At 47.1% G+C, this 15,576-nt stretch overlaps 1 protein-coding gene across 2 annotated transcripts; it reads left to right on the forward strand.

Annotated features, from left to right (window-relative positions):
* The first annotated feature begins 399 nt into the window (after nucleotides 1–399).
* LOC143295707 (uncharacterized) lies at nucleotides 400–8,456 on the forward strand. 2 transcript variants are annotated; one of them, XM_076607330.1, is made up of 4 exons: nucleotides 400–840; nucleotides 2,727–3,095; nucleotides 4,700–4,807; nucleotides 5,680–8,456. In XM_076607330.1, exons 1-4 carry the CDS (start codon nucleotides 742–744, stop codon nucleotides 6,157–6,159), a joined length of 1,056 nt encoding a protein of 351 aa, XP_076463445.1. In that variant the 5' UTR covers nucleotides 400–741; the 3' UTR covers nucleotides 6,160–8,456. The 2 variants fall into 2 exon arrangements, with proteins under 2 accessions (XP_076463445.1, XP_076463446.1); XM_076607331.1 differs by lacking the exon at nucleotides 400–840 and adding an exon at nucleotides 1,160–2,182.
* Nucleotides 8,457–15,576: the final 7,120 nt, after the last annotated feature.

Consider the following 15,576-nt stretch of genomic DNA (forward strand, 5'->3'; position numbering starts at 1 on the left):
AGGGGGGACAATCACGATTTGACCCACTGTCAACACTGTTTATTTTGCCTTCCTGAAATTTCAAACACACGTCGCTGTCCTGACCATTTAAATGTATTGCCACATCCCCGCGCGGCCCCCCTCTAAAAATAGATCACCACATAGCCAAGGTCGATCGAGTTAACAAATAATTTCAAGCTCCTTCGAAGTAGCTGGGCTGCTGTTGAAAGTATTGCGCAGAATGTTCACTTTTTATGGTACAGATGGCCTAATGTTGAAAAATATCATCTGTTGTCACCAGTCTGTCCAAGTAGCAGCATTGATTTTGGTGGGATTTCCAGCCTTTTCATCGCCGGCGTTGTAACCTGGAAAAGCGCCAGAATGAGGTCAACCCACACTGCCTCACAACCACTACGTGACGTCAGGCTCCTCCCGTATAAGGCAAGGCCACAGATCACGTGCTCCCCTCACCTCATACCGTTGATGTAATGTGCTAAAAATAGCCAGTGATCTCACCCTGAGTCACTGGGTATATGAAGGCAGAGCAGTGAGGTATTCCCTCAGACCTTCCAGCGCTGACTCATCAAGAGAATCTCCTGAAATTCCAAGGACCGGCTCTGGCACCGCTCGCCGTGAGAAAAAGGGAGACACACGCGCAGTGACCGGCATTGCTGTTGATAAAGCCACCGCGCACACACCGTCGCACACTGCCGCTGTTGTTGGAATCGAAGTGACATCGTGGGACCTGTCTCAACCACAGCCATGTTTCTCAACCAAGAAACTTCCGACGCCGACTCCAAGTTCAGCGTTACCAGTATTCTGTCCAGTATGGCCAATGGACAGTTGTTGACACCAACTTCGGTAAGTTTTTGTTGTTTGTTTGTTCTTAAAGTTGATTATGTCTTAGTGAAACCAGTACGAAATATATGAGTATAGTGAGAATGTGAAGTGTGGAGAGGGCGGGGTTCAGTGGTGAACTCCTGCCGCAGCTCGCTCTCCACAACCCAATTTTATTTTTAGATCGTGTCGACAGAACAGACACGTACCGTGGCTTAGGAATGAGACCGGAGCCGACACCGTCTTGCTCACGTTCCCAGTCCGAAGAGCATGGCATCAATTCTTACGTATCGGTCATTACATCGTGCGAAACTTTGTAACTTACAATGTCCCGACTTCAAGTGTTGAACTTTGTTGTCGGCTGCTGTGCACCCACCGCCCCCACACGCAGCAACCACGGGCTTTTCCCGTGCTGCCATTTGATTGGCTGTTGGTGACACACTGCCGAAAGCGCGTGGATCGCTCGAGGTCAACTTTTTGTCGGCCCCCTGAAATGTCGTCTGCTCCCGTCACCTCCCCCTTTCTCCCAACCAGCATCATGTAAGCTTTGGCCACTTCCACATTTGGCCAAGGGTTGTTCCACGTGCCGCATATAGACGCTAACTTGTCACCGCGCGCCTCACTATTTCACAAAGAAGGCGGAGACACTGGGGGACAGGATTGCGAAGAAAAGTTTACTGAGCTCAGATTGAAACACTCAGTGCCAGTGTGTCCATGCCGGCGGTTCGCGTTGTGAAAAGTTTGAAATAGTTGTTGACGTGCCGCATGTCACGTTCTCACTAGTTGTCTTATTTGATCGTTGAAAAATCAAAACAAAAAACTTTGAGAAAACTATCCGGTACGTTTGTGATCACTTTAAATGTTTGATTCGTGAGGAAGTTGAACGAATTATACTGTTGTCACTACTGAAGCTCAGGAATCTTAAATGTTTGTTCAGTATCCATGTAGTTTGATTGGTCAGTAGGCGGTGATACTTCACATGGAAGACGGAGGTTTCGACGAGTGATTTGAAAGGCTTTATGATATTCATCCCACTTTTGTTTTACTGACTGACCAGCTGATCATCAAATCTTTGCCACGGTGCCATTGGGTGGTGAAGCTGGGCGGTACACCAGGATATCAGGTGGAACTACGTTTGGATTCAGATGTGGCACAAAACGTCTTCTTTCGATTGAACTTCCAACGTTGTTGAGACAGATTGCTGGAGGTAGTTCAGTCAGCTGTCCCTGAAGAACTTTCTTTTCTTGGTGCGCAACAGTTCTTCAACGCCACACACAGAATCATCATGATGGACTACAGTTACCAGCACCAGTACAACATGTACCCTGATTATTATGCCCCGTCTTTCGCTCAGCAGTACCCACCGGTCAGTTTCTCACGGGGTGTACCTCAGTGTTTGTGTCGCTTGCTCACAGCAGTCGCACTGCCGAGTGTCACTTGCCGCTTCAAATGATTACTGTCTTCACAATCTCCATGTTGTGAAAACGTGTACACGACGTGCGCGCCGCGGTCATATTCACACACACACACACACACACACACACACACACACACACACACACACACATATATATGATGCTGCAACACGAAATTGATAACGTTGTAGCGGGAAAGGATCGGTATGTGAAATGCTAGTTCTGATCAAAAGGAAAAGGGAGGTCGATCTGTGTTTTTACCAAAGTAAAAAGAAGAATGAATACCAAAGATTTTTTTTGGAGGGGGGTAGTGGAGGGCATTTTGTTTTAGCAGAGTTGAGTTTAAAGGGTGGTCAGCAAATGAATTTATTGGTCATTAAAATCAATGTTTTGTTTTAACTCAGCAGTTGTGTTGTGCTGTGTTGTGTTGTGGTGTTGTGTGCACCCAGCCTGGATATCAGTGTTGATGGGTTCTCTCTCTCTCTGTGTTGACAGTACTCCATGGTCAACTTCCTCGCCTCCTCAACGTCCGGCACGGGCACCACTCCCACCCTCACCCCCACCACCCTGGTCAGCCTGGAGCAGACCTTCACGGAGCTGCAGTCCGCCGCCCAGGGAGGTGCCCACGGGGCCACCGCGGAGCACCAGACCCAGAGCGGGTTCGTGCCCCCAGTGGTGGACCCGTCCAGTCGGGAACACAGCCAGGACTCGTTCGGGTCGTCAGACACGGAGTGGGAGCCCGCGGCCAAGAGGGGCAGGGGGAGCTACTCCTCGTCCTACGTCACTGTGGAGGGGTCGTCGTCGTCGTCGTCCTCTGCCGCCGCCCCGCAGAGGAAGTACACCCGCCGGAGTCGTCACGAGAAGGTGAGGACTGGTTGGTTGGCTCGAGTGTGGACAGCACCGCACATGGCGTGCGAACACACACACACACACACACACACACACACACACACACACACACATCTGCACACATCTACACATTCACACGTACACACACACGCGCGCACATTGATAAAACCTCACAGTACAGCATGTACCACAGCAAAGCATGCCTGAATCAGAGTAAAACATGAGCTCACAAGTTGTGCCATGTTTGTTTCATTCATACTTAATGATCTGTTTTAATTCAGAAATCCAAATCGCCATGAAAACATGCAAAGAATTGTTACATAGCCAGATTCCGTCATGACGTGGGTGAAGTTAAAACGCTACCAAAAAAAAAGTCTTGAAATACATAACCCATGTAACATTGGAAAACAGGTCATTAAAGTATACACGGAAAGAGCTAAGGTATCATAAATTTGGTACTTCATCGTCAGCTCCAGTTGTCAGCATCAAATAATGAAGCCTGTCAGAAAAGAGGAGAGGACTGAAAACAGCTGTTTGCTGTTGACATGAAAGCAATGGACTTTCAGAGTTAGGTCGTGTATCTGTGTGTGTGTGTGTGTGTGTGTGTGTGTGTGTGTGTGTGTGTGTGTGTGAAAGATCAGCGTGGAGCACTGACCGCCTCCAGACACAGTGTCCCCGTGCCCCGAGTGTCCCACGTGAAGGCCGTCAATACTCCAGTTAGGGTCACCATCTTCACGCCACAAAGCTGCTGAAAGGTCACTCTCTCCCTCCTCACCAACCTGCCTCTTGATGCCGTGTGCGTGCTCTCGGTGAGGGGGGAGGGGGGGGGGCTTATCTTAGGTCGGGATTACAACATGAAAATAACTCGACGGGGATATTTTTAAAAACGGCCAGGAATAACTCCCCAGACATCGACCGACGATGATGACCGTATCAGAAATAGACCTTGATAATTATCCCCCGTGCGTGAATAGATATTGATAATTATTCTGTACCAAGAAGGGGAAAAAAAACGAAAAAAAAAAAAATCCAACCACCAACCACACTTCTATTTAAAACAGGCAACAAAATCGTGTCGGTCTGATTTCAGGAATCTAGAATGACAGGTTTTGGCGATTGTTGTATGAAGAAGGTTAAGATAAGGTTAAGAAAAAGCTGTGAAGAACCACGTCATCCCATCCCCACCCCCACACCTCAGAGCCTGCTTCCTTCCACCACCCCCACCACCCCACCCACACACACACAACACAGGCTGTTTTAATTGTACACGATGTGAGTGGTGTGGTTTATGAACACGATGTGAGTGGTGTGGTGCTTGGTGTGTAATGAAAGCGTGCTGTGTGTAAATGGTGTGGTGCATGGTGTGTAATGGAGCGTGCTGTGTGTAAATGGTGTGGTGCATGGTGTGTAATGGAGCGTGCTGTGTGCTGTCTGTAAATGGTGTGGTGCATGGTGTGTAATGGAGCGTGCTGTGTGCTGTGTGTAAATGGTGTGGTGCATTGTGTGTAATGGAGTGTGCTGTGTGTAAATGGTGTGGTGCATGGTGTGTAATGGAGCGTGCTGTGTGCTGTGTGTAAATGGTGTGGTGCATGGTGTGTAATAGAGCGTGCTGTGTGCAGCTGTCCCCTGAAGAAGAACGGAGGAGAGCCGTCCGCAGAGAGCGCAACAAGGTGGCCGCCGCTAAGTGCAGACAGCGCCGTGTGGACCACACCAACTGTCTGGTGGAGGTGAGGGATGCTGCACTCATCGCTTTTTCTTCTCTCCGCACACTTCTCATGCACACACACACACACACACACACACACACACACACACACACACACACACACATCACCCCACCCCACACCCCACACACATACTTCAAAAACAGAGTTTCTCATTCCCATGCAATCACAACCTCCAGTCTGTCAACAGCCACCCCTCCCCCTCCCCCTACCCCTACCCCCCTCATGTCACCTCCCTCAATGTATGTACACATGTTGTCAGCCTCACGAGGCTGAAATAACATCACCTGAACCACAGGTGTCGCCACGTTAATTGCGCACCCAAATCAGTACAGGATGTTTCAGAACACACACACACACACACACACACACACACACACACACACACACACACACACGATCTGTTACAGCGTATCATCTAAACGATCTGGGAACATGGAGCCATTAATTACTGGGTCGTTGCCCTGGTTATTGAGGTCATTGACATCAACTGAGAGTGATGATTTCTACACAAGTTAACGTCAGCATGAGACCGTTGCTGGTTTAGCCGTTTGTTGGCCACACAATATCCTCCGTTCATTTTGTTGGAAGTGATTCATTAATTGAAGAACCAGAGTCTCTGTACTAGTATCGGTGGCTGCTGTGTGGGTACAGCTTTGTTCTGGGACTGCATGAAAAGATAACCAACAAGAACAGAGATGACAAAATATCAATATGATAGAATTCAAGAATGTATCACGATACTGCTGTCCGTACATATGAATCTCAAGAGGGGAGGGAGGGAGGGAGGGTATGTGCCTTGTGAAATCAGAGTTCTCAGCCCTGTAGTTGACACTCCAGAAACTCACGTCCCCGTTTCCGTGGTTTGTGTTCAGGAGACAGAGAAGCTGGAGGCGGAGCAGAACGACCTGGAGAACGAGATCCAGTCCCTGAAGCAGCAGCGGGACCAGCTGGAGTTCATCCTGCAGGCTCACGTGCCGGTCTGCAAGGTGGCCTCTCAGGCCCCGACCTTCAAGATCAAGACGGAGCCCGCAGACTTCTCCTTGGTCACTTCAGCCTGCACGTCCCACCTCCACTCGCCGCCCCCCACCTCCTCCTCGTCCTCTTCCCGCCCCAAGAGCCTTGCTCTGGGCGGCGAGGTGCCGGTGGTGGTGTCGTGCGCGGGGCCGGGCATCACGCTGTCCACGCCGTCCTCGGGCCTCTTCACCTACACCAGCCTGGACAGCCTGGTGGACGGCTCCACGGGCCTGACCCCCCTCACTGCGGGCCCCGTGTCCTGCTCCAGCCAGGTGCACCGCAGTGAGACTGAGGGCGGCTCTGAGGCCGTCACCTCACCCACCCTCATCTCGCTGTGAAGCGGAAAACCCCTGGCCTCAGCACTGTACGTGGGACTCGTCACAACCTCCAGTGGGTTTTCTAGACTGTGGGTTTGATAAGTGATCCATGACTAGAGGCAGAACTGATCGTCATCACTGGAGGCCTGTGCTGCTGTGTCTGGAACAATGCCCGTCAGTGGACACTTGGACAGAAAGCCGATGGCGCCGTCATGGACTTGGAGCATGGAGCGAAGACCTCCATCACAGCTTGGCTCAGACCGGCTGTTCTAAGAATCCTCAGAGACATTTGTTTTTGTCTTCAACGATGCCAGGTCCGCATGCAGCGTGCTTGGCACATGTCTGGAAACGAATGACACCGTACAAGAGAAAAAAACATTGATGTAGAGAGTGAGGAAAAATTAATCCAGCTGCATATTTCCTCCCACTGTCCTATTTCTTTGATTGGTATGAACTGTCAGTTAATGTTGTCATGTGAGATTTTCATTGACGTATTGTAAACAATTCTTTGCATTGTCACTTAAAGAAATAATTGTTTTGCGATGATTTTATAAAGATTATGCTTGCTTTTCTAGTCATTTGTTAATTGATGATGTATGGATTAACGGTTTTAGGTACTTGTCAGCTTGTTTTTGCTTGTTTGATATTCTGATGATGGCTTGAAAACATTGACACTGCGGATTCAGTTCGTGGGTGAGGGCGTATGAATGATGCAGTTTGCTGGATAGCTTTCATGATCTGGAGGGTCTGCAGTTCTTGAGCTAATGCACAATAAAGCTTTCCCTACTCCCCTCCCTCCATCTCTCTCTCTCTTTCATACACACACACATATCCAAACACAGGTTTGTTTTGTTTTGCCACGGGAATGGATCCAATGGCTTCATGATTAATTCAATGCGTCAAAACGATGTTACGATACTCATTTTGTGATGTTCAAAGTAAGAAGTTTGCTTCACGTTGGATAACTGAGATTGCGTCGAAAGACCCATCGAAGTGCGAAAGCAGCTGTAGAATGTAGCGATGACAATGTGTTTCCATGTCTGACACTCAGCCAGCTTACGATATTCCTTGTGAAGCAATAGGTTTATGACGACTGTGTGAAAGGCCGATCATAGATATTTAGGTGATAGAGAAACAGGAGATGAAAGGTTTATGAACTGCTTAAAACTTAATGTCCTAATCTCTCTCTCACACACACACACACACACACACACACACACACACACACACACGTGTGTGTGTGATTTTCAGTGTCAGTACCCTGACTTGTCATAACACGAACAGTATCAATCACATGGAGGTCTGCAAAGATTTATACCTGTCTTCCTTTCCAGAAAATTATCCAGAGATGCTGAAAAAAATATTGACACAAAGGAAAAGACAGATACATTGATGAGCACACCCACCCATAAAACTGACCAGTACTGCCCTCAACTTACAATACTCGGTCCTTTGGATTACATTTGGCGTTCTCGTTTCTTCCCACCCTCACATCCTTTTCGCGATGCGGTCAACATGAGGGTGTGGTGGTGGGGGGTGGAGGTGAACAGGAGGATGTGTGTGTGTGTGTAGAACGCGAGGGCAGAGCTGGGTAGCGGGAGGATGAGGTTACAGGAATCCACGTGTTCTCATCAAGAACACAATGCGTCTTTAAGAATATTCTGAGGTGCTGAAACGTACTTTTCTATGGGCTAATCAGACAGTTGTTTTGTTGTTGTTTTTCAGGCTCTTCAGCACATCTTTTGTTGTCGTTTTTAGGGCTCTTCGATGCATGTTTTGTTGTTGTTGTTAGGCTCATCAGTACATGGTGTTGTTGTAAAGGCTCTTCAATACGCGGTGGTGTTGTAATAAAGGCTCTTCAGTACATGTTGTTGCTGTTTTAAAAGCACTTTTTTTTATACATCTTTTGTTGTTTTAAAGCCTCTTCTATACAAGTGTTGTTGTTGTTGTGATAAAGTCACTTTAGTACAAAGATCTGCACTGTGTGAATTTCCAGGACTTTCTCTCCAAACACTGTCTAAAGGCTTACGCTTGTAGCGTCACTTGAAGCGGCGGGTGCTATTTGTTTCCGAACATTTACTGTCAGTTTCACTGGGAGAGGAGGGGGGGGGGGGTCTTCGTATTTTTTCTTCCATTATTTCCAACAACTTTATTGCCTTATTTAACGGAGCGCTGACTTTGTTTCCGTATCTATTGATAATGTTTGATACCATTTGGAATATTTCCTCTTTTAAAGAAATAGTACTGAGATGATATTGTTTGTTATGCTTTTATACTTTCTACTTACGATTTTGGAATAAAATGAAGTCATTATGGAATTTTTGCTCTTTGACTCTATATGTGTATGTGTGTATGTGGGGCGTGCGTGAAGATCCTTAAAATGTTTTGGTTGTGTACTTGGCTTCTTTTTCAAACTGGTACACAATAGGTGAACAAAACATGGACGTCAAAACGTGAGTACTGAATCCGAAAACTATGAATATTCAACGAAGAGATTCCTGCATCTTTCCTTGTCAGGACAGATGTTAGGACAGATGTTAGGATGTCTGGTCATTCAGATGGCCAGAGTCAGAGCCGTTCAGCAGAAATTCTGACAAAAGGTTCGTCACATGTTGAAACACACACACACACACACACACACACACACACAGGGATAAGGGGGTGGCGGGCAGGAGGTTGCAACACTGCACCGATGCTCTTTGCTTTTTCCTCTCTCTTTGTGCTGCTCGGTCTTTTTCTCTCTGTCGCGTGGGCGACATGCCCCCTGGATGAGCCTCAAACATTGCAACGCCCCCTCCCTTTCACACACACACACACGCACGTACACACGCACGCGCGCGTGCGCGCGCACGCACACACACACACACACACACACACACACACACACACACTAATCCCTTTCCCTGAGATTTTTTTTATTCAAAATGGATGGAAAGCTTTGCGATTTCGACTGACTTTTAATATTGAACACTAATTATTTATGATTACCAGCGAGCACCTTCTTCGGTTCAACAGTTGGAGCGCAGTAAGAAACGCTCGGTCGACAAAAAGGACGTCGCATGAATGGATTTCTGTTCTCCGGATTGAGAACATGGACGAGGAGTGTTTCACCCGAGACGTACAGCGTGACCCAGCCTTCAATACAGAGCGGCCAGACATGCAGCAAATGTCCATTTTTCTTTTGTGGTTTCTGTGTTATGACACACTTTGACAGACAAGCTGCCAGACACGTGAGTCACTCTCCCTCCCCCCCACCCCCCACCTCCTGGTTCTCACATCACCATCACCAAAGCGGTGTGACTGGAACGTGATGCTATCAAGACAATGGGAATGAAGTGAGCAAACGAGCGATGTGCTATCACCAGAGACAGAGGGAAATAAAACTGTCATCACAAAGACCGGGCAAAGGTTCAGCCACACGCGAAAACCGAGTCGACAGATCTACCACACGGGGAACAATAACCCACAACCGGAAATGTAACCCAGAAAAGCACCGGAACCTGGTATAGATACCGGAAACCGTACGTCATGGCACGCGCGTCCGGCAGACGCTCTTCCTGCAGGACTGTCCACTGGGCGCTCAACGCCCAGCCTTGTTCGGTTCTCGCTCAGTCTCCAAGACCTCGACCTCTGTTTCCTGAAGGAAACCGACATCTGACAATGAACAGTGGATCAGTTAGGTCATGCACGCCTCTTTGGCTGGACCACGAGAAAGCCGGAGAGAGAGAGAAAGGGGGGGGGGGGGGGGGTTGGAGAGAGCGGGAGGGAGAGAGAACTTGAAGAGGGGTTATGGGGGAGGGGAGGCAAAGAGACAGACAGAGAGTGACTGACTGGCTGACTGACTGATTAAGTGACACTTAATTAATGCATATCACTTTGAAGCAATCATTGCAGATACAAACACATTTGAATAGAAGGGGGTCATAACAGAATTTTACGTGTGGACGGAGGGAGAAGACAGACAAACAGAGACAGAGAGAGACAAATGACAATGACAATGTCAAATGTTTTATTGAGGGTAGAATGGATAAGCTGGAAGCTTCTTTACACCATGCCCCCACACACGCATACACATACATACGCACAGTTTTATGAATGAAATAAGTGTGAATAAATAAATGACACAGAGCAAATCAAATAGATAATAATAGATACATAGACGGATGAATCAAAGACTACAATTTCGGAAACATCATGAAAATCATACAAAACACTTCCACGTGAAAATCTTCAAACACACACATGTATGTGCACACACAGCCATCACACACATGTACTCGAACACACAAGTACATAGACATGCACACGCATACTTACACTGAGAGAGAGGGGGGGAGTGGGGAGGAAGAGAGAGAGAATGAAATTAATGGTGCATTTGAATAATCAATGAGTTTTCCTGATCAGCCGGGTTGTATCATCATTGTTCTGCACACACACACACACACACACACACACACACACACACACACACACACACACACACACACACACACACACACACACACACACACACACACACACACACACTGTGACAAGCATCATGCGCATTTTCAACACGAACGTGATGGGCTTGGCCATGAAGTTGAAGAAAGTGGCGAGAAACTGTCCCCCACACCCAGCACGAAAACACTCACTGTCCTCCACACCCAGCACTAAAACACTCACTGTCCTCCATACCCAGCACGAAAACACTCACTGTCCTCCACACCCAGCACGAAAACACTGTCCTCCACACCCAGCACGAAAACACTCACTGTCCTCCACACCCAGCACGAAAACACTGTCCTCCACACCCAGCACTAAAACACTCACTGTCCTCCACACCCAGCACGAAAACACTCACTGTCCTCCACACCCAGCACGAAAACACTCACTGTCCTCCACACCCAGCACGAAAACACTGTCCTCCACACCCAGCACTAAAACACTCACTGTCCTCCACACCCAGCACGAAAACACTCACTGTCCTCCACACCCAGCACGAAAACACTCACTGTCCTCCACACCCAGCACGAAAACACTCACTGTCCTCCACACCCAGCACTAAAACACTGTCCTCCACACCCAGCACGAAAACACTCACTGTCCCCCACACCCAGCACTAAAACACTCACTGTCCTCCACACCCAGCACGAAAACACTCACTGTCCTCCACACCCAGCACGAAAACACTCACTGTCCTCCACACCCAGCACTAAAACACTGTCCTCCACACCCAGCACTAAAACACTCACTGTCCTCCACACCCAGCACTAAAACACTGTCCTGCACACCCAGCACTAAAACACTCACTGTCCTCCACACCCAGCACTAAAACACTGTCCTCCACACCCAGCACGAAAACACTCACTGTCCTGCACACCCAGCACTAAAACACTCACTGTCCTCCACACCCAGCACGAAAACACTCACTGTCCTCCACACCCAGCACGAAAACACTCACTGTCCTCCACACCCAGCACTAAAACACTGTCCTCCACACCCAGCACTAAAACACTCACTGTCCTCCACACCCAGCACTAAAACACTGTCCTGCACACCCAGCACTAAAACACTCACTGTCCTCCACACCCAGCACTAAAACACTGTCCTCCACACCCAGCACGAAAACCCTCACTGTCCTCAGGCATGGTCACTGACAGTCACACAAATTACACCACTGTGATCAGAAGAATGTCCTGCATAACATTACACAAAAATTCATTTTCCAAATGCCTTCATTAAGCAGTCAATCAAGCTTGAAAATGTCCTGCATAACATTACACAAAATTCCACTTTCCAAATGACTTAATCAAGCAGTTAATCAAACTTGAAAGATCTATTTTAGTTGTTGTTTTTTTCCATGAGCGTTCAAAAAAGAAAAAAAGAAAGAAAAAAAAGCGTGCTGTGGACTTGGTGAGATCAACTCACCCCCAAACAAATGGCATATGGATAATCTCGCCAGGTTTTGACTGAGAGTTAGTGAACTAAAAATAAAAACAACAAAAGACTCTCAACATTGGTTGTCCAGCGAAAAGGATACAAAGCACGTTGTGTGTCCATTGTGTGCCGGTGCTGTGGAAGATGAAATTGACTTTCTCTTTCATTGCACGCCGCATTGCCCACGACGACATACGGAAAAGTGTAGACTGATAAATCATTTGTTAGGTAACCCGAATCACAATCATGATTGTTGAAAATATTCTTTGGAGTGATGATAAAAATTCGTTGAAAGCTCTAGCTAGATTCATAGCAGAAGCAATGTATGCCAGAAAAAAAGAGATAATCGAACAAAATGACAACTAATCTCAAGATGATCCACAGTTATCTGCTGCGCGCGACTGAGCGCACGTTTTGTGTATGTATCCGTTCGTACGTGGATGCGTTAATTGATAAGTGTGTGTATGTGTGTGTATGTGTAGGCCTATTTGTGCGTTAGAATCATTTAAGAGGTGCAACAGTATGCTTAAAACCATACCCCCTTGGTCGGAGGGCTGTATTGCTATGTGGACAATAAAAGACGTTTCACGTCACACACACACACACACACACGTGTATTCGCTCACTCAGTCTCACATCATGAACAAAAATGCACGCACGCTCTCTGCAGAGAAAGAAAGTGTGAGTGAGTGGCAGAGAAAAAGAGGAGCGCGGTGTTGAGGGAACAAGCATGAGAACACTATTGTGAACACAGGCACCAACCAACTGTTTGTGGTCCAGTGGAAAGGAACACTGGACGATCGGGAGACAACAGTGTGTGATAAGAGGAACCGTGGACTGCTGCAAGTCCTCAACGTCACATTGAATGTCATGGCACGAACTGCCAGATTCCTGTATTACAGGGTCAGTTGTCCCCGGCTCCCAGTTCTTGATACGATTTTTGTATTGCTTTGTTTATTGGGTGGTGGTGGTGGTGGTGGTGATGGTGGTTGCTGTTGTTGCTCGTTTTGTTTCAAAGTAATTAATAACTGGTTTTTTGTGTGTTTAATTATTATATTTCATTTTGTGTATATGTTTTATGCACGGCAACCCTATAGTAAGCATTGAACGCCTGCCCAGCGCTTTGGGTCTTTGCGAAAGTCAGAGATCTGCTACACACACACACACACACACACACACACACACACACACACACACACACAGAAAGAGAGAGAGAGAGAGAGAGAGAGAGAGAGAGAGAGAGAGATGGTGTAGCTTATATGGAACCACGCGCACGCTTTGACGCATCCTTGAAACTGAAACTGAAAGTGTTGGAATTTACCTGTCTGTAACGTTTTCCCACATTGCAGCTGAAAGCATTGTATCCGCACCAACACCGTCCACACTGCAGCTGAAAGCATTGTATCCGCACCAACACCGTCCACATTGCAGCTGAAAGCATTGTATCCGCACCAACACCGTCCACACTGCAGCTGAAAGCATTGTATCCGCACCAACACCGCCCACACTGCAGCTGAAAGCATTGTATCCGCACCAACACCGTCCACACTGTAGCTGAAAGCATTGTATCCGCACCAACACCGTCCACACTGTAGCTGAAAGCATTGTATCCGCACCAACACCGTCCACACTGCAGCTGAAAGCATTGTATCCGCACCAACACCGTCCACACTGCAGCTGAAAGCATTGTATCCGCACCAACACCGTCCACATTGCAGCTGAAAGCATTGTATCCGCACCAACACCGTCCACACTGCAGCTGAAAGCATTGTATCCGCACCAACACCGTCCACACTGCAGCTGAAAGCATTGTATCCGCACCAACACCGTCCACACTGCAGCTGAAAGCATTGTATCCGCACCAACACCGTCCACACTGCAGCTGAAAGCATTGTATCCGCACCAACACCGTCCACATTGCAGCTGAAAGCATTGTATCCGCACCAACACCGCCCACACTGCAGCTGAAAGCATTGTATCCGCACCAACACCGTCCACACTGTAGCTGAAAGCATTGTATCCGCACCAACACCGTCCACACTGCAGCTGAAAGCATTGTATCCGCACCAACACCGTCCACACTGCAGCTGAAAGCATTGTATCCGCACCAACACCGTCCAGTTCAAAGTGTGTGTGGATGTTTTTCACACAGCAGATAGTCAGTCTCCGTCTTATGACCATCTTTGCTGCATCACTGGAACAAACACTGACGCAGTGTTGTTATCATTATTATCATTATCATCATCATTATTATTATGATTATTATTATTATCATGATCATTATTATCATTATTATTATTTGTTGTTGTTGCTGTTGTTGGTGTAGCATTACGGATACTGACCAACTCAACAGATTCGTTTTGTGCACAGCAACCCCCCACCCCCACCCCCCTTCCTCCTCCCCCCTTGACGTGCAATAAGTACCAGTTACCATGTCATTTATTATGATCATGATCGTCGTCGTCACCATTATTATTATTATTATTTTTATTATTAGCAGCGGCAGTAGTAGTAGTCGTAGTAGTAGTATTGCTGTTGGTGTTGTTAGAAAATAGAAGGGTTTTTTATTTATTTATTTATTTTTTTAATATATAAGTTTCGGTTTCAAAGAGGCGTTAAAACGCACAGACTGATCCATGTGCACTGCTCCACATCTGCTTTACAATAAACAGATGCCTGATCTTCTCAGTGCTTTACAATAAACAGATGCCTCATCTTCTAAGTTCTTTACAATAAACAGATGCCTCATCTTCTCAGTGCTTTACAATAAACAGATGCCTCATCTTCTAAGTTCTTTACAATAAACAGATGCCTCATCTTCTAAGTTCTTTAATTAAAAGCATATATCACAGGTATCCGTGTTGTTGTTTTCATTTTTATGTTTTGGTATCATCAGTCTGAAAGCTGATCGTCACCGTCACCGTCACCGATCCCTCAGATTCCGAATCCTTTGGGGCGCCTTCGAAGCTTTGTCAACCACCTTTCTCCAGTCCTCGCGTCTCTTGGCCGCTCTCAGGGTGTCTCTCAGCTCCATGCCTGTCCACTCTCGAATGTTGTCCTCCCATCTCTTCCTTTGTCTGCCTCTTCTTCTTCCTCCCCTCACTGTGCCTTGTAAGATTGTTTTAGCAAGACCAGAGGAGCATGTGACATGACCAAACCACTTCAGTTTTCGTTGTCTGGCGAGTGTTTGAAGGTCAGTATAGGGCCCGATTTCATTGCGGATGCGCAATGTTGATGCACTGCATTAAATCCCATGAGAGGAGTAATAAGATTTTGTTACTCCATACGTTCGTCATCCGTTTTTACTATTATCGTTTTATTACTATCATTATTATTATCATAATCTTTGCATAATTTGACTGATATTCCCACATGAGGTTAAAATCCGCGTTTGCAGGGTCTGTATTCGAAAACTTAGTCACTTTACAGGCCAAACATATCTCTATTCCTACATTGTAAAACTGATTAATGTGAAGAATAACTTGATGAATCAACCCAATTTGTCCCGGCCAAGCGACA

This window comes from Babylonia areolata, chromosome 21 (assembly GCF_041734735.1).
Source record: "Babylonia areolata isolate BAREFJ2019XMU chromosome 21, ASM4173473v1, whole genome shotgun sequence".
In the NCBI taxonomy this organism is placed as follows: domain Eukaryota; kingdom Metazoa; phylum Mollusca; class Gastropoda; order Neogastropoda; family Buccinidae; genus Babylonia; species Babylonia areolata.